The sequence below is a fragment of the Cyprinodon tularosa genome, unplaced genomic scaffold (genome assembly GCF_016077235.1).
Source record: "Cyprinodon tularosa strain WSP-4 unplaced genomic scaffold, ASM1607723v1 ctg745, whole genome shotgun sequence".
Classification (NCBI taxonomy): Eukaryota; Metazoa; Chordata; class Actinopteri; order Cyprinodontiformes; family Cyprinodontidae; genus Cyprinodon; species Cyprinodon tularosa.
In genome coordinates, this window is record NW_024039502.1 from 140,676 (window position 1) to 167,500 (window position 26,825).

Below are 26,825 nucleotides of genomic sequence, written 5' to 3' on the forward strand. Positions count from 1 at the left end.
AAAATATTATGGATATGTTAAATTTTTTATGGATGCTTCAAAATATTCCAATATTAGGAATGGTGTTTTGTTTTAGTTCCAGAATTTATTTTTAAATCGGGTAAAAGAATCAGTGATGGAATTCAGCCTACAAAGGAGAAATGTTTTGGATCATATTGGCCTTACAATGGATTGAAGAAATCGTTCCATTAAGAAGTTTAGTTTGCTCTGATTTTAGATCAGCAACCGTTATATTAATTTAAACACAATTATTCAGACAGCAGACCTGATCTGAAATTTAACAATTATTATTTAGAAGACCTTTTACAGATGGACTCTAAATAAGAGGGTTATTCTTTATTATATATATTAAAAAGAATAATTTGATAAACAGGGTTTTTCAGTTGGTGGCGGTAATTGTTGTTTGCCAACCTCCATAAAAAACAACAAAAAGAAGAAACACCCGCCACAAAAGCTAAGAGTAAGGCCAATATGATCCAAAACATTATCTATATACTGTTGAACCATACTTGACCCTGAAATATCCTCCTTATTTTTCTTTTAAAACAGCAAATTTAAATCCATGTCAATAGCAGGTAAAAGAGATGGATGAGGCAATGATCTAATAACTGTTTTACTGAAGTTTATTTGAGATAATTCAAGATATTTTATAGTACTATCTTAGGAATGTTGACAAAATAACTGTAAGAGTTGTTTGATTTTCCTGATTGTGTTTTTATTTTTATTTTTTCATTTAACCCGGTGTAGTATTTGGAACGAATGCTTACGTATTAATGAACTGTAAAACATATGAACCTGAAAGGGAAAAATTGAGAAGAGTAGTTGAAAGGACAGGCCAAGAATGGAGTCTTAAAGGATTATTGGGAAATAAAGGAAATATAAAGGATATTTATAGATTAAGGAAAGCATTAATTAGTTATCTTCAGAATACAAAATTAAAAAATAGAATTTAATAGATGTAAAACAATGTTGCTACACAATCATGAACAGTAGGTGGCGGTATGCACCTTAAAGTTGCTTGCGATCCGCCATGATAAAAAAGAAGAAGAAGAAGGAAGGAATGCTTTCATTGGATGAAAAGAAGCTGGGTGTGATTGGCTGATGGTATGGTTCATTTACATACATTGCTGAAGTTGCGAGCGCAGAGAGTCGAGCGAGCGGAGAAACAGCCGAGCGCACAGCTGGTGTTGAGCGCGGAGAGAGAGCAGGTCGAGCGCGAGCAGAGACGGATTCGAGCACGCGCAGAGATGAAACTGAGCGCGAGAACAGTGTGTGTTGAGAGGGTTTTACAGAGTTGAGCGCGCGCCAGACCGGCTTTGCGCGTGCGCGTGTTGTCTCACTGCGCGCTCGGATTGGTTCCTGCGCGCTCAAACCGATGGCACAAATATCTCTCCATAGAGAAGACGTACGTGGACGGAGACGTGCGGAGGAGTAGCGGTGGATGTGGAACAGCTCTTATTGATTTCCATGAAAGACAAGCGCTCCGCACGACGTACGTCAGCGGGGCGGAGCGGAGCGGAGCGCTGACGGAGTATGTGGAATCTGGGGGTTATTCTTTAGATCCGGTGCTAGACAGACCGCTACAGAAGATGCTTCTGCCTGCAGCATCAACACCTACAGCAACTCGTGGAAAAAATGCCTCTTGAGTTCCTGAAGTAGTTAATCATCTTCATTATCTTTGAATAATCCAGGTCCAGGTTTGAAGCTGCTGTTATTTTAGATTTATTAACTTTATTAACATTCAAGAAAGAATTAGCCAGCAGAGCTGTTCGTCTGTTGTTTGCTTCATAAATTGATTTATCCTTGAAACATGATTACTTTACTTATCCTTATCAGACATCAGATCGGTTAAATTGGAGGCCCCAGACTGCTGATTGCTGTGGCATGAACTTTCCTGTTGTTTTTTTTTCTCCTTATGACTTCAGCTTCATTTTTGAAGCTTTTTTAGTTATTCCTGAATAATGTTCTTATCACAGGCAAAATATTTACGCTATGATGTTCCCTCGATCTAGCAGAACTAACGAGGATTAGAGGTACGAACCCAGGATCCACATATGCTGTCATTAATGAACCAGCATCTCTTCAGGAAATCTCATCTGTAGAATAAAATAATGCCTTTCATTAGCTGCAAAACATTAAAGAATAAATTAAATGCATGTTTCAGCATGTTTATTTTTTAGATGTTTGTAAATTTCTGATTTAGTCAGTTTCAGGCTTTGATACTAACTTATGTTTCAGCAAAATAACAGGTCATAAGAAATCTGAACATCTGCGGAGGTCCATGACCAGATGAAGCAAAAACAGAAATTTTCTTGCATTCATCACATCCATTAGGCCTCATTGAACTAGTTCTGAAAGCTAAAGTTTGTTGAAAAATTTAATTTTCAGCTGCTTTTATCCACTAGCTAAGACTGGTGCTACAGTGTAAATGCAGTTACCTTTCCACAGAAATCCCACCGTGTAAATGGCTGATTACTTTCATTTTCACAGAATTAATAATGTCATGCTAGAGTGAGGCTTCTGTAATAACCGCCTTTATTAATTACCACAGCTCATTTAGCCAATGCTAGTTCAGTCTAGCTCAACAAAGGTTCGTACCTTTCTTCTTCTATTACTCTAGCCTAATCTAGTCGACGTGATTGATGAGGACATCTTATGCTTAATGAGGCAATGACAATGATAATCATGCTGGACCCTTCATGCATATTCTGCTGCTTGTTGGTTTTGATTGAAGCAAAACATCCTTGACGTTTCCTCCTTACTCCTCGTTTGCAGTTCAGCTACAGATAGATCATGTTTCATCATGTTTTATTGGCCTAAATGATTGATGGGCTCTTGAAAAACGCTGGGTTTTTCACATTTTTCCTTCCCATCTGGCTGCAGACATTGATTCAGATTCGAAACGGACACTGTTTATTTATAAAAGTCCATTTTCTGAGGAACGCAGGCGGCACACCATGGAAACTATGTAGAGGCGAGGATCCGCCTTCCAGCCAAAGCTCCTTTCTGCACAGTCATAGTCATGACAACCACAGAGACCACTGAGCCACACTTCAGCAGCACAGCTTGTTTTATCCTAATGCAACAAGTTCCTCCTTTCTGATGGGTTAACAAACCACAAAATCACAGTCAATACGGCCGCATAGCCAATGGTCGAGCAAATCCTTATACTTGAAGCCTTTTCTTTTATATGACAATACTTATCTGTTATTTTCAGAGTTTTCGTGCCTTTATGAAAAACTCTCACTAAAGGCTGTTTGTTAGTCTTGTTTGGCATAAAATTTTTAGTGGCTCATGACTCCTTTGGACTCATGCAAAGCAAAATAACAGAAATATCTCTGAAATGTATATGCTTTGCACTTCGATTTTAGCTGAACTTCAGCACAAACAAACATCAGAGGACTTCCACATTTTAAATTGAATTTAATCTCATTAAAACCTACTTTTTTCTGCATAACTTTTAACAAATCATTGCTGTCTTTTCAGAGATGTCATTTAAAATGCTTTCCTGGTGTGTGCTGATGCTGTCTGATCTCTGTTTTTTTCTGCCCTAGGCCATGAAGGTTTTGTCCAAGAAGAGGTTGATGAAGCAGTGTGGTTTCCCACGTGAGTCTCTTTACATTTCTTTATGCAATATGAGATTGTGTCCATTTAGAAATGCTAAGGTAGCTGTAAACCTTTTGGCAAAAAAGTAAAATAAAATAGATCTGAAACAGGCTGCTATGTGGCAGTGGGTAGTATGCTGCCTTGCAGCAAGAAGCTTCTGGGTGTGATTCCCGGCCCAGGTTCTTTCTGCATGGAGTTTGCATGTTCTCCCTGAGCATGCGTTGGTCCCCTCCAGGTACTCCGGCTTCCTCCCACAGTCCTAAAACATGACTGTTAGGTTGATTAGCTTCTTTAAATTCCCTTTAGGTGTGAGTGTGCTTGTACATGCTTGTAGTGACAGTGGAGAAGAAAAACTTGCTTTTAACAGGAAGAAACATCCATCAGAACCAGGATCAGTGTGAGCGGCCATCTGCCGAGGCTGACTGGGGTTCAAGGAGACAGAAGCAGAGATACAAAAGGCAACTTAGCTCACATTATTGTCTGCTGTTTACTAGATTGTAACTTACACTTCCGGCCACTTCACTGATACAAGTGGTGAGGTCTGACAGCATTTTGGAGTGACATAGCTTTCTTTAAATGTCTTTAAATGATTGTTTCACATCTCTATATATGGTTATATTTTATAAAGATGTGTACATTTATGAAAGTGTGAGAAAAGCACAATTCTTATTTACATTATGCAGGCTGTAAAAATATAGTCCTTTTGTTATGAAAGATCCTCTTGATAGAAAAGATAACTCAACTTTTAGGGGAAATGACCCCAATGAAAAAAGTAACGCTTGACGGCCCACCAGGCTTATAATACGCTGAGCTGGAGCAAACCATGCATGCCTGTCAAAAGATGGAGCTTTCCAACTGCTTCAGATTAGCTTCAGAGACAATTTCCTCTTCAGTCTGAATGGAAAAACTCTTCACAACATTAATTTGATAACAACTAGCTGTTTTAGAAGTGATGGCTAATGCTAATTCTGCTAGTTGTAGTTGGTTACCAGATGATCACTGCAGCCGTCTATCTTACTCTTTGCTGCCACATCCAATCAGATGCCATCCTTGCTTCATTGTCAGTTGATCCACCCATTGGCATGGCACCAGATTACCATGTTTTTGTTGCTGTTTACAAGGAAATATGGAGGAGAACTGGATGAGGAGTCATGGCTGTCTGGTGATTTGCTAACTCAGTTGCTTGTCTATATTATTTCCTTATTCTTTGCGAACTAGATAAAGTTTTGATTTTATATGTATTAATTTAGCTCTGAGTACCTGTTTAGGATTTTAAGGCTGAAACAGATTTTTCTGCCACAGTTACCCCTTTTCTTTCCATCCAGTTTGTCTAAACAGCCTCCCTTTTTCAGCTTCGGGAAGTTATTCCTACAGAAAGATGCTGCAAACTGCACCAATCCACCCTCCCCATGCTGGAAAATTGAAATCCCATCTGGACAGAAAATGAGCTTAAAAACCTATTGTCTATACTGGAGAATCAGAATGGGGTTGGGGGGGTGGGGGGGATGGGTGCCGGGTGCCTATTGTTAAAGATGTCTTTCTATCATTTCTTCCACTGTGCCACATTACATCCAATTGAAATCCACTTAACTGTGGCTTTCATGTTATAACTTAAGCTTAAGTTCTTCCTTTTCCAAGGCACTACAGCAGCTGTTAATGTGAAGGTAGAATTATAAAACTATCCATTAGCTTAGATTTATAAGCAGCCTGCGCAATTCTGCCTGGGTCTGAAGTTTAAGAGAAAGTTTTTTAGACCTTAATGAGCTGATCCAGCTGGGTGACTGATGGTGAACAAAAGAGCCATAAATGGATTATGAAACTTCTACAACAATATAAATCATCCAAATCATTGTTTCTGCTCTACTGGGTCTAAAGTGTCGAACAAACACAAACCAGAAGCTTTTAAGACAAAAAAATGAAGAAATGGCCTGAGATGTAAATGCAGAATTAAAGAAAGAAAAGGCAAAATGTAGAATGCATGACCCATATGAAGAGACTGCAGTCCTGAATGCAATCATCCTGGCTGCTAAATTTCTATAAATTGAAGTATATTTTATAGGAAAACCTGCAAGAATCTGGCAGCAGTAATCAGGTATGGAAATCCATAAATTGTTACTGAATCTTGGTTATACGTTGGCTGAGGATAAAAGCTCTAATTATGACAACAGTTTGAGGGAAAAACAAGTATAGTGGGGGAAATAAATATTTTACCCCTTGCGGATTTTGCAGGTTTCCCCACTTACAAAGAATGCAACGATCTATAATTTTAATCATATGTACATTCTAACAGTGAGAGACAGAATCCCAAAGAAAATTCCAGAAAATCACATCATATGAATTTATTAAAATTGATAACCATCTGATGAGGAAAAACAAGTATTTGACCCCCTGGACAAACAGCATGTTAATATTTTGTAGAAAAGCCATTATTGGCCAGCACAGATATCAAACGGTTTTTATAGTTGGTGACAAGGTTTGTGCACATTTCGGCAGGGATGTTGGCCCACTCCTCCCTGCAGACAGTCTCCAAATCATTCAGGTTCCGAGGTTGTCACCTGGCAACTCAACTTTTATGCTGATGAAGGTTCTCAGTCATCCAGGTCCTAATCCTTTTTTTTTTTTTTTTTTTTACGGAACTCAACTTTTAAGCTCCCTCCAAAGATTTTCAATTGGATTCATGTCTGGAGACTGGCTAGGCCACTCCAGAACCTTGATGTGCTTCTTCTTCAGCCACTCTTTTGTTGCTTTGGCGGTGTGCTTAGGGTTGTTGTCATGCTGAAACACCCATCCTCGACCCATCTTCAGCTCTCTCATTGAGGGAAGGAGATGTTGGTCCAGAATTCCACGATAAATGGCCCCGTCCATCCTCCCCTCAATACGACGGAGTTGTCCCGTCCCCTTGGCTGAAAAGCACCCCCAAAGCATGATGTTGCCACCACCACGCTTGACGGTGGGGATGTTGTTCTTTGGGTTGTACTCGGTGTTCTTTGCCCTCCAAACACGATGAGTTGAGTTGAGGCCAAAAAGTTGTATTTGGGCCTCATCTGACCACATCACCTTCTTCCAGGCCTCTCCTGCGTCGTCCAGGTGGTGAATGGCGAACTTCATGGGGGCCTGTACATGTTTCCTCTTAAGCAGGGGGGCCTTGCGTGCGCTGCAGGATTTCAATCCATGACGGCGTACTGTGTTACCAACCGTTTCTTTTGTAACTGTGGTCCCAGCTGCCTTCAGTTGATTCATCAGTTCCCCCCTTGTGGTTTTGGGATGATTCCTCAGCATTCGCATGATCAGGGACACCCCACGAGGCGAGATCTTGTGTGGAGGCCCAGACCAAGGGAGGTTGGCGGTGGTGTGGTGCTTCTTCCATTTCCTGATAACTGCACCGACAGTTGAACTTGTCTCTCCAAGTTGCTTTAAAATTCTCTTGTAGCCCATCCCAGCCTTGTGCAGATCAACAATCTTGTCCCCGATGTCCTGATCTTGCCCATGGTGATGATGTTGGATGCTGGTTGTTTGGGTGTTGACAGGTGTCTTTTATACAGGTAACGAGGTGAGGCAGGTGTATTTGATGTAGATAATTGGTTGGGATTGGGGCTGTGTCTTAAAGAAAGACTAACTGGCTTGTAGGAGCCAGAATACTTGCTGTTTGGTAGGGGGTCATATACTTGTTTTTCCTCATCAGATGGTTATCAATTTTTATAAATTCATATGATGTGAATTTCTGGAATTTTATTTGGGATTCTGTCGCTCAATGTTACAATGTACAAATGATTAAATTAATAGATCGTTGCATTCTTTGTAAGTGGGCAAACCTGCAAAATCAGCAAGGAGTCAAATACTTATTTCCCCCACTGTACGACGATGCTTCATCCTACGCAGCTGATCTGTCATGTGCAAACAAATACCCAACTGGTTTCCCCGTAAAGTCCAAACCTTTACGGGGAATTCTAGCTGCAAAACATGCAAAAGAGACAAAAAGGACAAACAAAAAAAATTACAAAATGACAAATATTGTTCCCGAAATGCATCATTAGGGCTGGGAATTGATAAGATTTTCATGATTCCTATTCCCTTATTGATTCTGTGAAACGATTCAATTCCTTATTGATTCTCTTATAGATTCTGTGAAACAATGAACTTGGTAAATGCACGGTGACATTCGTCTACCTTCGCCTGGGAGATTCTATTTCTGCCTGCCTCAGCGAAAACAGAAGGCAGTAAACAGGAGCTGCCAGCCTCTGAGCCAACCAGGCTACCCATCTCGTCACAGTCATCTAAATCTAATGGAGAAGGCATCCGTTTAATGAAAAAGCATTACTGTACAATGTCGGGAAATAAACTCATCTCCCCCTGATTTATATAAACGAGCATCACCTTTCTCTCGCTCTCTGAACTGCGGATCAACTTTGTAGCATGTTTAATAACCCCACAGAGAGGTAGGAAATGGGTTTATTTCCAGAAATGGCATATGGTTTACTAGGAACCACATTAAGCACAGCCAGTGATATAAAACTAGGTACTTACCACCAGAGTTGCCTTCCATGGTCGTAACTTTAGCTTCTGTCCGGAAGCATCAAAAACACAGCATTCGTTAAAATGTATGCCATGTTGTGTGTCCAGGTGTTTCTGCACGTTGGATGTATTTCCTCCTGCGGATGTAATTGCCACTTTACATCCAAACTTTCGATAGGTTTAGCCGATGGGACGCCATTTTTTTTGTTTTGCTTATCTAGACTTACTCCTGGTCACGTCGTTCTTGCTTAAAGAACCATGACGTAAGTCTTGCTTTGGTGCTGCCTGGAATCGTTAAGAGAATCGTTAAGTGAGCTGCCAAACGGTGCCATGGAATTGGAACACACAGAACTGGTTCTGAACAGGAACAGGTTTTCGATTCCTATCCGTATTCATCAGTGTTACTCAACTTTATAAGGTTTGGTTATAAAGGTTATAAAGGCATAGTTTTTTTTATGACTGTATTTTTTTATATGTCAATAACAGGACCCGTAAGGCTTAGGTGAAATCGCATTTAGTTAATTGGATATCTATGGAAGTAAATTTGTGTCGCTGGGATTTGAATTAAAAATGCCACTGAAATTTTTATGTTGTTTTTTTGTACTTACTGTGTCAGTGTTAAAATATATTCAGAACACATTTTTCCTTCCGTATGAAGGCACCACAAGCGTCACATCACGTGCCACAAGCTTCATGTCACGTCACTAAGAAAACGTAACGGGATTGACTGGGTGTTGGAGACCACAATCCATTGCTAATGTCTGTGACCTGAAGTAACCCTTCCCTTTTTACATTGAATTTAGATGCCGAATTTAAGACAGTGAAATAGAGCCAGTTGAATCTCAGGAGGCTGAAAATATTGAGTTTGAGTTTTGAAAGGTTGAATTTTTCTTATATGCAGATTTTTTTTTTTACTGAAAAATTTAACTGAAAAATAAGTAATCACTTTGAAATAGTAATGTGAATTTTTAGCTTGAAGAGAAAATAACAAATGAAATTTCAGCTGTGTAGAAATAATGACAATTATTTTTTTTAGGTCAAAAATGTGTTCTGAATATATTTTAACACTGAAACAGTAAGTACAAACATACAACATTTAACTTTCAGTGGCATTTTTAATTAAAATCCCAGCGACACAGATTTACTTCCATAGATATCCAGCTTCATTGTTCAACTTTAGAAAGTCTGTTACAGATAGCTAAAATAAGTTCCAGAGGGGATTCTATTGGTTATATCATTATTAATTAGAACTTCACTGATTAATCTGCCTATTATTGGCGAGGCTCTTTTATTATCAGAGCCATATCATTAATGCTATTAAGCTCCAGTCTATTGTATATACAGTCCTTCACTTTCCTCTGATTAGGTGCTAGAAACTAAACAAAATATCCAACCCTCATGTATTTAGTTATAAATCAATCAGATTAGATACATTATGGTATAATCTGGATTTGGTGGTGTTCTGCAGGTCGCCCTCCCCCCAGAGGACCCAGGGCAGCCCAAGGAGAGCAACCTAAAGTCTTAGGACCCTTGGAAAGAGTTTACCAAGAGATTGCCATTCTGAAAAAGCTGGACCATGTCAACATTGTCAAACTGGTGGAGGTAAGGATTTTTCTAGAAAACCGTAGCATTCATAGCATCATGTTCTCCTCTACTGTTTATGGCCTTTGTTTTGTTTGTAAAGAGTTTTGTTGTGGCCTCATTTTTCTATACTAGATCTAATGTGCTTTGACTGACCTGTTCAACCTTTGCTCCAGGGGTTGTGTTGAGGAGTAAAAACAGGGAGTTTCATTCTTTGTTTTCTCTTAGTTATCACTTCTTTCTGGTTTGTCTCTTGCCTCTCACTGGACAAAGAGTATGGATGGTCCTTCCTATGGTTGGTGTTGTTTGTATTAAATTCCTCCTCTGATGACCAGATGTATTTAGTTACTAGTAAAATTTGTAAGGGGGAGAAGTTTGCCCCCATTCTGCTGCTGTGATCTAAAATGGCGATGAAATGCTGGGTACTAATTCTGAGAGAACGTTTTCATTTTTGAAGTCATTAGACTTTCAAACAATATGTATTTATAAAAGCAGTGCTTGATTTTTTGCTAATAAAAAGCAACGTTTGTTAAACATTGTCCCTTTAAACATATAGATGAAACAAAAACATTTAGTCCAATAAAGTATTTTCATAATTAAAAACATAATTAAAATCTTCAATTTTCCCCTCTTAAAGGAATAGTACACCCAAAACATGATTAGCCTTCATTTTCTACTCACCCCCATGCTGAACAACACTCTGGAGTACTTTTTTGATATCTCAAATGCATCTGGAGATCTGGGAGCCTTCTGGCTGTCTGCTGACATTCAAATAATGGAGGTCTATGGCGCCCGAGGCAGAAAGGTCCATAAAAGTCCACAAAAAACGTGTCAATATTCCTCCATACTGCTCGTCCAATGTATTCCAAGTGTCCTGAGTGGGTAGCATCCAGAATTTACTCGAAACAAAGTCATTTAGAATGTTTTTAGAGCATAAACAGTAGTGTATAGGATTGCCTGAAAGAGCGTTCACGAGTCTACGGAAACCGCGGCAGACCAAACCAGATGAAAGTGCTCAATCAGCTCGGCAAAGAACTCATGCTCTTCCTCAACACTGAAGTCCTCAGACGTTTTCCTTTCGTTGTTTCTTTCTTTGCACAGGTAAACAGCACATTTCTTCTTCTACGCTTGCATTATCGGCAGAGCAGACGCTGAATGCGCACTTTCATCTGGTTTGGTCTGCCGGCTTCCGTAGCGTCCTGAACGCGCAGGGACGCGCTTTCAGGAAATCCTATACACTACTGTTTATGCTCTAAAAACATTCTAAATGACTTCGTTTCGAGTAAATTCTGGATGCTACCCACTCAGGACACTTGGAATACATTGGACGAGCAGTATGGAGGAATATTGACACGTTTTTTGTGGACTTTTATGGACCTTTCTGTCTCGGGCGCCATAGACCTCCATTATTTGAATGTCAGCAGACAGCAAGAAGCCTCCCAGATCTCCAGATGCATTTGAGATATCAAAAAAGTACTCCAGAGTGTTGTTCAGCATGGGGGTGAGTAGAAAATGAAGGCTAATCATGTTTTGGGTGTACTATTCCTTTAAGGTTTAGTGCTCCAAAATGAGCCCGTATTACAAGAAAGTAAGTACATTGATTGATTTTAATGATCTTAAAGTGAATTTCTCCATTGTGAGATCAATAGAGTCAATCAATGTAACAATCAATGTCCCCCCCTCCGCCGGGTTAATTATGGATCCTAAGACTTTGGCATAAGTCTAGAAGTTTAGGGATATGCGTCTCATTTATTAAAGGAAAAGCCCGGTCATATTTGGTATTCAAACTTCTGAAAGTACTTTAAATAACAAATTATTCCATACTGTTCAATAAATGATAAGTGTTTTTAAGTAAGAGGAATTTTCATTTGAATGTGCTTTACTGGAGGCATCCATGTTTGTCAAAGAACACTACTGCCACCTACTGGTTTGTGACGTCACGGTGCGGTATCGGCTGTTGATCAAGTCCCAGTGCTGTATCTGGTTTTTGTCACAACGCGCTATTATCCAAGTCATCTTGAAAACATTCTTCTTCCAAATGTTGGCTACATGTGTGTTTTTTTCTCTGGCCAGAAGTTTGATATAAAATCCTTCCTCTTCAAGTTGGCAATCCAACGACAAATCCGTCGGTGGAGGATCAGGAATCAGAAAGGTGAAATAACTAATTTTGTTTCACTTTTACCCGGTGTATTCCACCTTCCAGCTGCCATGCACGTGGGCATTGTCAGTTTCACTATAGCTCTGGTAAATTTCAATGGTGAAGTCCTCTGGAAATCTTCAATAATTGTTGTTGATTGGGGTTGTGAGCATAGCAGGAAGCAATCAACTCAATCGCTGAACTGTAGGTTTTTGAAAGCTGAGACCTGAGTCCACCCCCTTTTGCTTGTAAAGCGGGGAGAATGGCGCTAGGCTTACCGTACCGTGACGTCACTGCTGGAAGATAGTAGGAGTGAGGTGTTACTCAGTGATCTCGACAAAAATGATTGTTTTTATTTTTGTACTGATTAAGGATAAATTCTAGCCTGGGTGCCATTCCGAACTTAGTCCCGCCCACAACGTTTGAGGTCGGAAGTTCGGTCCGGCATTGCTCAGTAGTAGCGCGAGTATGCTCGCACAATATCTGGCGGGCCAATCAAATTGTCAGGGCGGGCTTTATACGATGATGGACAGATGATCAACAGTAACATGACCAACCACGTGACCAAAGCGCGCATGGGCGACGACAACAATGGAGAGTTGAGGTGTGTAGATTCTGCTATTAGGTCTGTTCTAGAAGATATTGACAGCAAATTAATTTTAAAAGAGGAACAGAGAAACGCGATCAAGGCTCATCTTCTTATTATAGGCGTGCAACTGCACGCTTTGATTTTTGTTGACAACAACTGTGCCTGGCTTAACATACGTCACACACTCCGTTGCTCTTATTGGTTGTAGGTCTGTCCAATTGAGTGCAGAGGCATTTTTTTTCCTGGTTCGTTTGAAACACGCCCCATAATCACAGCTCTATGGAGCAGTATCAGACTCATATTCTGACTAGAATTGAGTAGGACTACGTCAGGCTAGATAAATTCATTAAATCACAGCGAATGAATGATGGCCAGCAAGGAATGATTATTCCTTGCTGGTCGGACTTTTCCTTTATCTTCATTTTTTGGATGAAGGATGAAAAAAATGTGTGTCACTTTAATCAATAAAATGCGTTCCCAACATCCAGCAGTCTGATGTAACTGCGTGTTTGCTTCTCACTCCAGAGGAGCAAACAGGCAGAAGTGAAGAGAATGGGATTTGTAAAAAAACAAAAAAAAAGTGAAAAACCAAACTTTGTAAAAAGTGAAAACATAAAATCTGTAAAAAAAATGCATGGAAAAATAGAAATTTGAAAAAGAGCATATATGAGAAAATGACAGTTTTTTATAGAATGTTTTTAAATTAAAACATTTTTCAAAGTTTCATTAATGAATTGTCGTTTTAATATTTAAATTTAATGAAAGTATTTTATTTTGTTTTCCATTCACAAAACATTTTCTTGTTATCAACTATAATGGAGCGAAATCACCTCCATATTGACCCAGAGCTCCTGGAAATGTTCAGCATGGCTGCCAATATAGTATTGCATAGCATAACACAAGATGTTTATTATACTTTCGTCGTGACTCATGTATATACATGTAGCCTATATATGCAATATACAACATTTCTCAAGTGCAACTTTTAACAGCCATGATTTTTTTGACGTCCCAAAGATCTTTGGAAGTTTAGCTCTGTGTATCTCATATTGACTCAGCTGCTGTGCTATAAAGGGTAATATAAAGGGTAATGAACTCGCCTCCTCACTCAATTCTATTTTTGCTGTTTCTTTATTTTATTTAGTTTCAGGGTAGTTTGATTAAAAGCAGAGACAAGTTTCTGTGTGTTGAGTTGATCTTTTCACATCTGCCTCTCTAATCACAGCATGTTGGGCAGCAGGATTATCCGTCACAGCTGTTTTAGACAACCTCTCCCTCGGTGTGACTTTTTATATTAGTGGAAAAGGTTGCTTAGTCCTGTGGTGGAAATATGGCGCAGCACATCTAATCACTTTTATGATGCTTTTTTGATTTACTCCTAGGTGAACAAAGCTTCTGACTCTTATATTTCAGTCTGGCATTTGTATTTGAAAGAGTAGTCTGACTGTGGCTCAAGATGAACGCAGCGCTCTGCTAATATTATCAGCATTTTCCATGCAGCACAGATGGTAGGGTCGGCAATTACTGGGAGCTGAGCTCGGCCAGTTGGGCTACAGGAAAGCAGTCTGACTGGAAAAAGATGCCAGAATTGCTAAGTTTTTAGGAAAAAAAGTGGATTACTTCTGTGGCGATGTTTTTTCTCCTCTCATCTGTTGTCCACTCTTACTCTGACACTCATAATTGAAACACAAAGCCCGTACCAAGAGGAAGTGATTAAAGCTGATAAAAGTCACAGATGGTGGGAGGAGACAGACAAGCCGGTGGCTTTTATTTCCAGGGTTTTTAGCTCTCATGGTATTTCTATTAGAACTTAAACCTCACCTCTGGTTGATGAAAGTCCAGATACTCTTATATTTCCCCTGTCTGGCAGTTTAAAATGTAAGCAGCAAGCTGGTAATGATGTTCACTTTGCACATAATTGGAGTTAAGCTAAAGCTCTAGTCAGCAGCCTTTGTCTCTGGTTACACTGAAAAAGAAGCATAACATGATTACTATTAGAAACTGTCAATAGACGTTGTTTAAAGACCTGTGAGCAAACATTGTAGTTTCCCCGTAACTTTAGCTGGAAATTCTGAAACATATTCCATTATCAGGTGTGTTTTTGCCATATCCCATAACATATATATGTCATGTATGTAACATACAATATTGCTAAACAGCTTACTAATATTTTACCCTCCCAATTATGTACTAAGATTTGTAAATGTGTAAAAAAAATCCACAAATCTGTATTCAGATTTACAAATCTGTAGTAAGATTTGCTAATATGTCGATCAATCTTTTAAGCACACACAGAGACACTTATGTCTGAAGTATTTTCGGTTCAAGACCCAGAAATACAGACAAATCATTGGTTACAAGTCGAGCGGTTTCTTGGTTGACTCTCTTTACACATGTGATTTTTGCTACACTTCTGCCATGTGAGATCTGCAAATGCATAGAGGATTTGTATGTAATACCTGAATTTGCTGCCCTCAGTGCAGGCTCACAGGCTGCCTCTTCCTGCGGCGGGAGTTCAGCACAACTTGCTGCACCTACACCCACTTACCACCAGTTGGCGGTATTGTACTCTACGTAACATTACTGCAGCAGGGCCGAGTTCAATTCACCGGCCACTGCACAGCCACCAGGGTGAGTCTTTGCTGGCACCGGCCACTATGCTGCCACTATGGTGAAAGTTTCTGCTCGAAGGAGCCACTACGCAGCAGAGACTTTCACCATAATGTGATTACACGCAAATAATAAAGCAACAATTTTGGGCCCATAGAAAACGTCTTCAACAGACAGTGACAGTGATTATTCCTATTGTTTACAATAGGAATAATTTCACTAAAATCTGGCCCGAAACTGCACCCTACTGGACCTTTGTCTTTCCACAACCTTTTTTAAGTTCAGGGATAATTTTCACAGACAGATGCATGGTTGTGCAATGCGATCTCCCGTGTCACCAACTGTAGCCAATCTTTACATGAAGGAATGGAAAAGAGAGCTTTGGACACCTTCAGAGGAACACCACCAAGCCATTGGTTTAGATATGTGGATGACACATTCATTACAATCCAGCTAAAAGTAGTGGAAGCTTTCAAAAGACACATCAACTCGGTTGACAACAGCATCAAATTCACCTGAGAGGATGCCAACGATAACAAGCTACCTTTTCTGGACTGTTTGGTGAGCATGGAACGAGATAGAAACCTCAACATCAAAGTCTATAGGAAACCGAATTACACAGATCATTATCGTCTTTGTGACCCACACCACTAACCAGAACACAAACTTTCAGTCATCAGAACCTTGAAACACCGGGCAGAGCATGTCCCTAATAAAACAGAAGGGAAGCACAACGAACAAAAACACATCAAAGATGCTCTTCAAACCTGTGGATACCCAAACGGGCCATTTGTCAAATCAGCCAGGAAATCCAAAAGACTCGCAGTAGAACATGACGTCTAGAAGATTAAAACTAAAAACATCACCATCCCAAATGTTGCTGGAGTCTCTGAAAAACTCAAGAGGATTTTCTCCGAACACAAAATCCCAGAACATTTCAAACCAAACAAGACCCTTAGACATCCTAAAGATAAAACCCCCAGACCAAAGATGAGTGGAGGGGTGTAAGCAGTTCAATGCAGGGAGGAATGCTCTGATCTTAGTATTGGAGAAACCAAACAGCATCTCACCAGACCTCCTTATGTTAAGTTGAATCACTGCGGTATAGTGATGTATACTAGTGATGGCTTTTAATAGATGAAAACAGTAAAATGTTTAGTTTCCAGTGCAACCAGCATCTTGTGTGCCAGCTCTTTATCTCATTACCTTTTTTCTTTGGATCTGTCATGTGTGACTACAAATATTTATTTTTCAATATGATGCTTGTATTTTATATGACAGTTGATTACCTGTATGAACAGAAGTTTTTATTATATAAAAATCTAGAAAATGTGACCTGATGTCTGCACATGTGATCACATGTAAGCTTGAGTGGATCCACTTTCCTTTTTATCAACGCACTTCCTGCCTAAACGATCCGCTCTGCTTTAGTGGGAGCCTTTACGCACCCGGTGGAACTGCTCTGATTGCCAATAACTGCTACGATCAGAGTGGAGCTGCGCTGCAGCGCATGCGGCCCACGTCTACATCCATTTGCACCGATCAGTGCTTCATTGAATGTTTGTCCAGACCCAAAAAAGACACGACTTCTGTCCAAATGTCAAGAAGCCAATGCATGGACATTTTTCCATACATTTCCAGTTAGAAGAATAGTTGATTTGAATTTCAGTCATAATAAATATATATAAAAAAAGAATGGTAAAGCAAAATTATCCATAGATGTACACAGGGGCGAATTTAGGAAATTTGGGGCCCTAGCTATAAACAATGCATTGAGAAGACAAGACCTAAAACAGACCCATTATACAGATTATTTGTTCTGTTTTGTCCCTCTCTTCTTGTCCCTTTCTTATTGTTTTCCTCTCTGTTTTGTACTCAGCTGATTTTTCATGCTGTCTCAAAAGGAATGAAAGATTTTTTCACTGAGCTGATTGCTCCTTCCTGTGTTTCCAAAAAGGTGAGGGCAAAAGTAAATAACCCAGTCCTTCTTTTCACTGTAGACGAGTCATGATCTGCTTATCTGTTCTCCATTTTTCATTTGGATGAAATAATAGCTGCATGAATCATGACAGCAGACAAGATGGAGGAGAGCAGGAGGCGGGGTTACCAATCTACTCGCTCTGGAGAGCAGAGTTTGCTGCTTTTATATGTTGTCACAAAAGTCGCCACTAGCAGAAAAAAGTCACTAGGTTTGGCGCTAGGCGGTTTTTTGAAATGGTGGTAACACTGCTCTTCTCATCGTTTGTTGTGAAATGGTTTGCTGCTGTCTGTTCGGAGCTTTCTGAACATGTGCAGCAACTTAATATTACAAGCGTTTTGATGGCATTTTGGTAAAAGGATTTTTATCAAAAACATAATAAATGTGCACAAATATGGAATAGTTGTATTAACCATACATAACAGAGTATAAACAGAGTTTTATTGGGACCATACCATACCATACCAACTTTATTTATGAAGCACTTTATACACCGAACAGGACCAAACTTGGGGCCCTAGGCTATTACCTAGTATTGCCTAAAGATAAACCCCCCCCTCCTGGATGTACATAAATTACTAAGGGGATCAGGAATTATTGATGCATTATTAAATGGTTAATTCAAAAATGATTTTATGTTTTCTAAGGAGATTATGTTGGTATTAAACAATGTGAAATGAATTTCTCGATTAATTACTAAGTTATTAGATTTTGTTAGCATTTTATTTAACAGGGAAACCAATTTAACATGTCCAAGAACAAGAAAAAACAGGTAAACATTCATTTTGTCACAGATTTATAGCGGTTCATAACTAAACATGAATCAGTTTATATATCTGTAGAATAGAAGTGGACACTGCCCTGTCTGAGCGAGCTATCAAAGCAGCTACATGCCAGTGAACGAAACAATCCCCGTGTTCTAAGAGGACATTAAAAATGTTTTACTTCCAATATCTATAAACAATGAGAAAAGGAGACAGCTCATTTTCTTTCCAGCATGGTAAATAGAGAACAGACAGACGTGGTCAAGGCTACTCTTCAATAGAGAAGATGTAATTAATTTAACTACAGTATTTTCTCTTTGGGTTAATATATTAAAGAAGAAATAACACATGTTTGATATTGGATGTCCCAATATGTTTGTAAAAATCAAAGGCAATATGAATGAACTAAAAAAAGTTAATAAAAAAATAACTGAGCTTTCTCAAACATACTTTATCAAAAAAGGAAAATTGTTATGCCTACCTTTAAATTTTTACAGATTTTTCATGCTCACGGATAAATATGGTGGTTTGGTTTTCCAAAGGAATGTACGTATCTGAATAACTTAAAAGGATCTGTCATTTTTTTAAAATTCTGAAAAAAACCAGAACTGAGAAATTTGTTAGAACATAAGAAAACAGATTCTGAATAAGAATGTATTAAAGCAAACATAAGGAATTTAAAATATGTGAGATAGAAAAATTCAGTTTCAAATCAATACAGGAAGAATGAAAAGAAGCAGGTATATGCTGAGATTTTGCATTTCTTTAATTTTCATTAAATTTTCTGCAAACTGGAACCGAAAGCTATTTCAATACCCAAGTTTTGTTTTCAAAGAAATTAAAAACACATTTAGTCTGCTTTCAAGTTGAACAAACATGACTGTTTCTCTGAGGCCATCATGACCTGACATGGATATTATGAATTTTGTCAATGTTCCATCATTAAAACTAAGAAATGTCTGAAACCTCCTTGTTATGGGACCTACATGCAGGATTCCTGATCAAAAACTAATCCAAGTTTAATTTAGGCTTAAACCTAAAATCAGTTGAATTCCCATCCAATTTACTTTTAAATACGGTGGCTAAAGTTTTCTTTTGTTCAGTAGTATCCCGGTCCGATATACACATTTGTTTTGGCTGCATCACCATGCATCAGTTAAGAACCCCCCTCTGTGTTTTTATTCTTAAGACATGTAATTATGTAAGGGATTAGCTTGCAACGTAGATGTTATAAATATTTTGCTGGGTATAGTCAAAACATGGTTGTTCATGATGTCTAAGAATTTCCCCATTAGCATGTATAGAAGTAAGCGAAATTTCAGCACAAATCCCTTTACTCCCAGTACCTTTGAGTGTGTTAGATCTACACTGGGAACATAAAAACTAATTCCCATCTAATAGCATAGGTAAGTATTTAAAACATTAATTGTGTTCCCTTAATCATCCAAAAAAAAATTTAAAGTCTTTCTAAAAGAATATTTATTGTCAACTGATATAATGCAGCACTAAGACCAACAGGAGAAGCCTGATCAATGTCCATTATCTAGAGGCCATGAGACATTCATTGTGACATTTCACAGAGCTGTTCAGTGCTATGATGAGCTCTAAAGCCAGACTGAAACTCTTCAAAAAGTTCATTATGGTGGAAGTGATCGCAAACTTGTTTGGCAACTACTTTCTCAAGAATTTTGGATAAGAAAGGAAGATTGGATATAGGTCTATAATTGACCAAGTCATCTGGGTCAAGAGACGGTTTCTTAAGCAGAGGTTTAATTACAGCAACCTTAAAAGCTTTAGGTACATATCCCTGTAACAGAGATAGATTAATCACATCTAAAATGGAGGAGGAGATCAAAGGGAATACCTCCTTAAATAACCTGGTTGGAACTGGATCTAACATACAAGTTGAAGGCTTAGATGAAGACAATAATTTTGCTAATTCAGAGAGTTCAACTGGATCAAAGCAGTCTAAACCCAGTTCAGATTCCATGACTACCTCAGGTACAATCGCGGATAGAGGAGTGCTTATGATCTTATTTTTAATAAGATCAATCTTATTTATAAAGAATCCCATAAAGTCATTGCTGCTAAGAGCAGGTGGAATGGACGGTTCAACAGAGCTATGGCTCTGGGTGAGTTTGGCAACTGTATTAAAAAGAAATCTAGGATTATTCTTATTCTCCTCTATTAATGAGGAGAAGTATGCTGCTCTTGCTTTACAAAGGGTCCTCTTATACAGCAGTAAACCATTTTTCCAGACTAGGAAGGACTCTCGCAGGCCTGTGGAGCGATATTTTCTCTCCAGTTTCCTAGCATTTTGCTTCAAAGTACGCAGCTCTGCATTAAACCAAGGAGCAAGCTTTCTATTTTTAACGGTTTTCATTTTCAAAGGAGCTGCGTTGTCTAAGGCAATACGCAGAGAACTAGCAACCCCATCAACAAAATCATCAACCTGTGAAGGGGAATAAGCTAAACTTTTGCACTCTGCAGCACTATGCAGCACAGCACTCTGCAGCACAGCACTCTGCAGATATGTTAGTGAAACATTTACTCAGCGACATGCTGCTGGTTAAACACTAAATGCAGCAGATTTCATCTCAGATTTTGGTCCCACTGCGCCTCTGTATAATCCATCTGTCACAAACAAGGCCTTTTTACCCTTTTGTAGGCATAGAACCATAGCGGAGGAGCCATTTATTTACAGCTGGTTAAATGGGGTCACACCCAGGCTCAGATTGAAGGCTGGGGAAACACTGATGAGAGCTAGGCAGGGAGAAAATGAAAGAACAGAGACCCTGAGGAAAGGAAACGGAGAATGAGTGTGACTAAAGGCCAAACTGCTTTCTATCTGGTGACAATTCAAACTATTAGACACTCTGCTGCAGCCAATACTGGGCGACTCGCACCTTTAATCTCCTGCAGAAACCAGGAAAGAGGCTCGTTGGGAGAAGAGTCGGCAGCAAAGAACAGATCTGCTCCTGTCTGAGCTGCAGCTGATTAAATGCAGCTACATTTGTCCAGTTGAGACTGAAACAATCTGTGTATTAATGAGGACTTATAAATGTTTTACTTCCTAAATTATTTACTCTAAATGCAGAAAATGGAAGCAGGTCATTTTTACTATGATTTCCACCTATGGTATAATAGAGATGCAGCATGGTGGGTTACAAGGCTCTGCTTCTTCATAGAGATAAAATGTAATTAATTTATATTTTCTAGTACTGTTTGCTTTTCTTTGGGTTAATTTTTTATATTTTATAAAAAAATAACACAGTTTGTATATAGAAATGTCCAAAATCATGTTTTGTTAATTAAAAAACAAAAGGCAATATTGAAGTGGAACTTTGAAAAAAAAATGTTTAATAAAAAAAGTAACTGTGCTGTTTTCTCAGATACATACTTTTTTCAAATGATTTGTTATACCAACCTTTCAAATTCTTTTTACAGATTTTATCAGTGATCAGTGTGAAAGGTATAGACGAGGGGTTTGTTTTGGGCTTAAAGAGAATGTTACTGTATCAGTGAAACACAATATAAAAGGAATGTCATTTTTAAAACTTATTTTAAAAACACAGAAAGCTGAAAAAAATTTGATTAAATCTATAAAAAGAAAAAGTTTTGAGAAAAGAAAATCTATTAAAAAACAAAACATAAGAATTAAAAAAATGTAATCGATAGAAAAATTCAGTTCAAACAATAAAGCTGAGAAATAGAAAAAAAAGCAGTTACTCTGTAATTTTTTGCAGTTTCATTCCATAATGCATTTTTTTTCTTCAAATTTTTATCTTCAAAACATGGAACCAAACACTCCCATCCTGATCAATACCTAAGTGTTTGCATTTTCAAAGCTAACATTACAACCACACATTTTAATGTTTGCTTTCAAGGTTTTCTGAATCAACCCACAGACTGTTTCTCTGAGGTGCCATCATGATATCCAGGGCAATCATTGGCTCCAGGTGGATAATGAATGATAGATGTAAGTTCAGTTTGTAGTTTGCCACATTAAAACTATAAAATGCCTGCAGCCTGCCTTGTTGCTGGGATGCTTTCCTACAGCAGGGAATTCCTGAAGTGCAAAAACTAGATCCAGTTTAGAATCTCAGGCAAAACCTCAAAATCATTTGAGATGTTCTACATCCACAGATTTTCCTACTTTGCAAATAACGGTGGGAAAAAGTGTTTCATCAATTCTCGTTCTACAAAGTAGGAATATCCTGATCCGATATCAGGTCCCATATTGGCTAATATTGGAATAGATCTACCTGCATCTGTTAGAAACCCTCCCCTTCTGTCGCCTCTGCTTACTATTTCTGTAAGCAATAGATAATTAATAGAGGATTCAGTTGTTCTGAACGTAGAAATGTTCGAGATGTAAATACTTTTGCATGGTACTGTGTAAAACTGTTGTCTTCAGTGATGACACAGAAGAATTATGCCTCATTAGCAGCTATGCAGAATCACATTTCACACAAATCATTTTTACCATCATTTGATTTGTATGTATTACACTGGGAAAAAAACTAATAGTCCATCTATAGCATCTAGGTAAGCTTATTTAGGTACTTTAACATAATTGTTTTATGTCCTACCCTGCTAACATAAAAAAAAAATGTTAAAGTAGCTAAATGTGCTCAAATAGATGCATGAATACTTTTTTAGTGAATGATTTATAATGCAGTCATGACCTAAGAAAGCTTTATGTGATTATTCTTTTAAAACATTCCCAGTACCCAGTTCAGTTTGTATCATTTAAATGCACATATGCTGTTCCATCCTAAAAGCTCCTAAAAGCTGTCTGGACTGTATGATCGCTGCTGCTAAATGTTTGTGATCTGCATCCAGCAGAATCTTTCTCTTCATCGCTCAAAGTGTCATTAAGGGAGCTCAGCTTGTGTTCAACAACGTCAGGCTTGCAGCCTAATGGACAGGATTAAAAAGTAAGGCCGTCATCCTGAACAGATGCCTTTCATTGAGACTGCAGCTTATCTTTAGTCAGAAAATGAGCAGGATTATTACTATACCTCAGCATTATCCAGAAAGATTCATGAAAGAAAACTATTGCTCTTATTTTTATAGTTGTTAAGGTTTTGTTCTTCTAAAATGCCTTTACTTCAAGCCTGGTAATAAAAGTCTTGCTTTTTTACTTATGCTGATTGGAATAGTTTCTAAACTGTGTTTGGCAAATATTTTAGAAGCTTGTTTTACTTGGTGGTTTGTGTAATTTCAGTTTTCCTCTGCTCTATAAGGCCACAGGAAATACTATGTAAAAGAGTCATCGCCCAGAAATCAGTAAAGTCCTCAGAGCCCACTCTCCAATAAGTGGGACGTTCGTTCTTCTCCTTGATGTATGCAGTTCCTGGAAGGGTGGTGACACTTTCTGATGCGCATCTCGTAACGGTGCGCATCAGAAAGTCTTCAAAGGGCCAAACATGGACGCTTTTGCATATAAAGGCAGTGTTTACCAATGCCTTTAAACATCTGGTGTAGAGAGAAACAGAAACCTCTGGCCAATGTTTTGTCCAATATCAGCATTTTTTCCCTGTTTTGCATCGGCTGCAAGACTTTCAGTGGTCTAACATGGATGTTCCCTACAAAATGTTGATCTACTTAAATCAGGGTTTCCGCGGGTCATTAAAAGTCATTAAATCATTATTTTTTAAATTAAGGCCGGAATTGGCATTAAAATTCATTAAATGTGATTATTTTGGCATTTAAAATGCTTTATTAAAATTTTTTTTATAAAAACAATTTCTTAAATGATATATATATTTGCAAATATGCAAATATATCGCGATATATTTGCGCAGAAATGCTTCCGGCTGATCGTCAAGCTGTATGTTTGGTAAAAGAAGCTCAAGGCGGAGAAAAGGCTGTAGAATTGGGAAAATGCTCATTTAAACAAAAGTGGCTGGAAATCGAGGAATTGCTGCCTGCCGACAGTAAAGATGAAGAAGGAATTTGCCGTGTATATATAAGAGTCATGGTTACTTGCATTAAAATTATTTGTAAGAGCATTAAAAGAGCATTAAAAAGCATTAAATTAGAGTTGCTCATTCCTGTATAAACCCTGTAAATGTTCTTTGAATATTTCGAGGTGTGTAACCTTTTTAGCAAACCGAGCAGGATCTCTAATGAATAACCAAACACCCCCAAAGCTTGTTTTAGTGTTTGCTTTGAGAGAAGGTCTCAGTTTTCCAGTTCATGTTTGGTAAACCTGGGTTACCTGAAGCAAAACTAATGATGATACAGAGGTGGTTTCAAATCAGAATAGGAAGGAAGGAAGGAAGGAAGGAAGGAAGGAAGGAAGGAAGGAAGGAAGGAAGGAAGGAAGGAAGGAAGGAAGGAAGGAAGGAAGGAAGGAAGGAAGGAAGGAAGGAAGGAAGGAAGGAAGGAAGGAAGGAAGGAAGGAAGGAAGGAAGGAAGGAATCAGCATCTGGCCTCAGCTTATTCTGCATTAGTTTTTGCAGATTCCATTGTTCATTAATCCCTCTTATTGATGCTTTGTCAGTCATTCCTTTTTAGTGGTCATATGGGAGCAGAAGCAGCGTTATACCATGTTATGAGAGTATCACTTAAAACAGAGTTTTTCCTCTTTTTTTCAAGTCACAAGAAACAATTATTGAGTTTACATTTATTAATCTCCTTAGCATTTGTAGACAATGGAGACCCTCTGTGTAGCTCTGACATTTCCTAAAGGTTTGTGAAAGTGAAATGTTGAGTTCTTAGGAAGGCTTGACTTCTACACCAAAGAGTGTTGCTGAGAGCTCATCCTGATACACCAGAGAATGTGGTGTACTGTGGTCACCAGTCGACACACGGTTTGATGAAGCACTTCCCAGTCAAACACCAGCCAAATGGCAGCCAACTTCCAGCCTCTGGAGTGACCCCCTGCTTCTCCTGGACGAGCATATTTTTTTACTCTGACTCCACCCTGAATTACCGGTTCTGACCAGGAGATGGCACTTCTCCTTAGATCTTAATGTCAACAAATCATGGCAGCATATTTTAGTACAAAGATTGATGTTAGGTGACCAGCCAAGGAAAAGTGGGGAAATATTGAATGGCTGCTACTGTATATGCCAACAGGTTTATGTGGTGGAGGAGCTGGTTTCTATGTATGTTCAGGTGAATTTAGTTAGTTTGGAAATTGGTGTTTGGTTTAGTTTGATGTAGGGCTGCAACATCGAATCGATAAAATCGATAAAAATCGACTTTTAAAAGCGTTGGCAACGAATTTCATCATCGATTAGTTGTGTCGCGCGATTAATGCATCATCCGCCGCCGCCGTCATCACTGCTGCTTGACTGAAAGGGGTAAGAAAAAAAAATTACGGCAGAGCGAGCCAGCACTGCAGGTGCGCAGTGTTGCCAACTCAGCGACTTTGTTGCTATATTTAGCAACTTTTCAGACCCCTCCAGCGACTATTTAAAAAAAAAAAGCGACTAGCGACAAATCTGGCGACTTTTTACGGTGTCACTGGCGGCTTTTGGAGACTCTTACGTGAAAGCATGTATCGTTCCTACAATTGTCCTGCAGCAGCAGCTGCGGCCGTGAGGCGCCTCCCCCATCCCAACCCCGTTCTCCCGCAAGAATCCCTCTCAGCGCTGCAGTCAGAGCCGCAGGATGTTTCAGCGTCCAGACTGCAAATGAAGCGCGCATGCGCCGGGATTGACGGCGCAAATTGATCACAATAATTAAAATAGCCTTTATAAATAAACTAATTTGCAAATTATGAGGGCAAGGCTTTTGAAGTTTAAATCTTCTGGCAAAGATAAAGTAAAGATCCTGCAATTTATGGAAGTAAAGCAGAATAAAATCCAGCAAGATCACTAATATGTCAATTAATTATATGCCACATTACCATGTAAATATCTGTCTTTGGAGGATCTGTTTTTTAGCACCCCTAGTTCTCTCATTTTTATTCCAAATACAATTTATAATTTGAATCACAGGGCTATTTTTATCTCTATGGTTCAGTATTTTCTCAAGTAGCAACTTTAACTGCTATACTTTCCTGTCTTAAAAGGCAGAACTCTATTAGTCTAAAAAAAACTAATTTGTTGAAATGGGGGGACCTATTGTTTAAAGCCCTTAGGGGCTTTAAAAACAAAAATGTCTTTTTTTGCGCTTTATAAAACAAAGTATCCTATATTTTGTGGATGTACAGCTACATTTCTCATGTAAGTTTGCGTAGTTTTAACACAAACATTTATTTTTCATATTGCACCAGAACAGTTAATGAGCAACCTGTACTTGTGTGCTTGTTTGTTCTGTCTAAAATGTTTATTTTGGAAACAAGAGGTTAATACAAAAAATATTTTTTGTCCTATTCATCGATTAATCGAAAAAATAATTGGCCGATTCATCGATTTTTAAAATAATCGTTAGTTGCAGCCCTAGTTTGATGTAAACCAGTCTCTTTTGAGTGTATTTGTTTTTTTTTTTCATTTATTGTTGTTTGCCTAAATTGTCTTAAATTGTCTGAAATCAATTCCTATCAAATCAAATCTGTTGGCCTGAATAACAGAAAATTCTGTTCCTTCCATGTTGATGTTGTAGGTGCTGGACGATCCATCAGAGGACAACCTCTACATGGGTATGAGCCTTTCATTTTCCTAAGCTTTATAATCTGCCTTCCACTTTATTTTCAGCTGCCTCCTATAAGGTATTTAAATCAGAGTTATAGATGAGGGCTGTAATAAAGTTTCTATGTAAACTTAGTGGTGAAAATGAGCTGATTATTCAAACATTCCACCTTACATGTATCCTCTTTGTTTTTCCCTCGTTTTGTTCCTGATAGTGTTTGAGCTGATGCGAAAGGGGTGAGTAAACATGTCTTTTGATTCATTAGAATATGAGTCTCATGCTGTGTTTTTCTCCTTCAGCCTCTGTATCCTGCATGGTTCCCAGCTAACACTGTGAGAGCAGCATCGTTAGCACCTGGATCAGTTGTTACTACAGTTGTTTGGCAAACAAACAACATATTTTGTAAATGAAAAAAAAAGGAATCCAGAAATGAAATTTGCTTCATTATAAAAGAGTTAA

At 38.6% G+C, this 26,825-nt stretch overlaps 1 protein-coding gene across 3 annotated transcripts in view; it reads left to right on the forward strand.

The window, feature by feature from the left end:
- The window catches only part of camkk1a (calcium/calmodulin-dependent protein kinase kinase 1, alpha a), a 110,302-nt gene that overhangs the window by 52,941 nt on the left and 30,536 nt on the right, over positions 1–26,825 (forward strand). For all 3 annotated transcript variants that reach the window (XM_038269957.1, XM_038269959.1, XM_038269958.1), the window contains exons 5-8: positions 3,555–3,606; positions 9,587–9,720; positions 26,340–26,376; positions 26,581–26,602. In XM_038269957.1, coding sequence (XP_038125885.1) covers positions 3,555–3,606; positions 9,587–9,720; positions 26,340–26,376; positions 26,581–26,602 — 245 coding nt within the window. The remainder of the gene's footprint in view (positions 1–3,554; positions 3,607–9,586; positions 9,721–26,339; positions 26,377–26,580; positions 26,603–26,825) is intronic.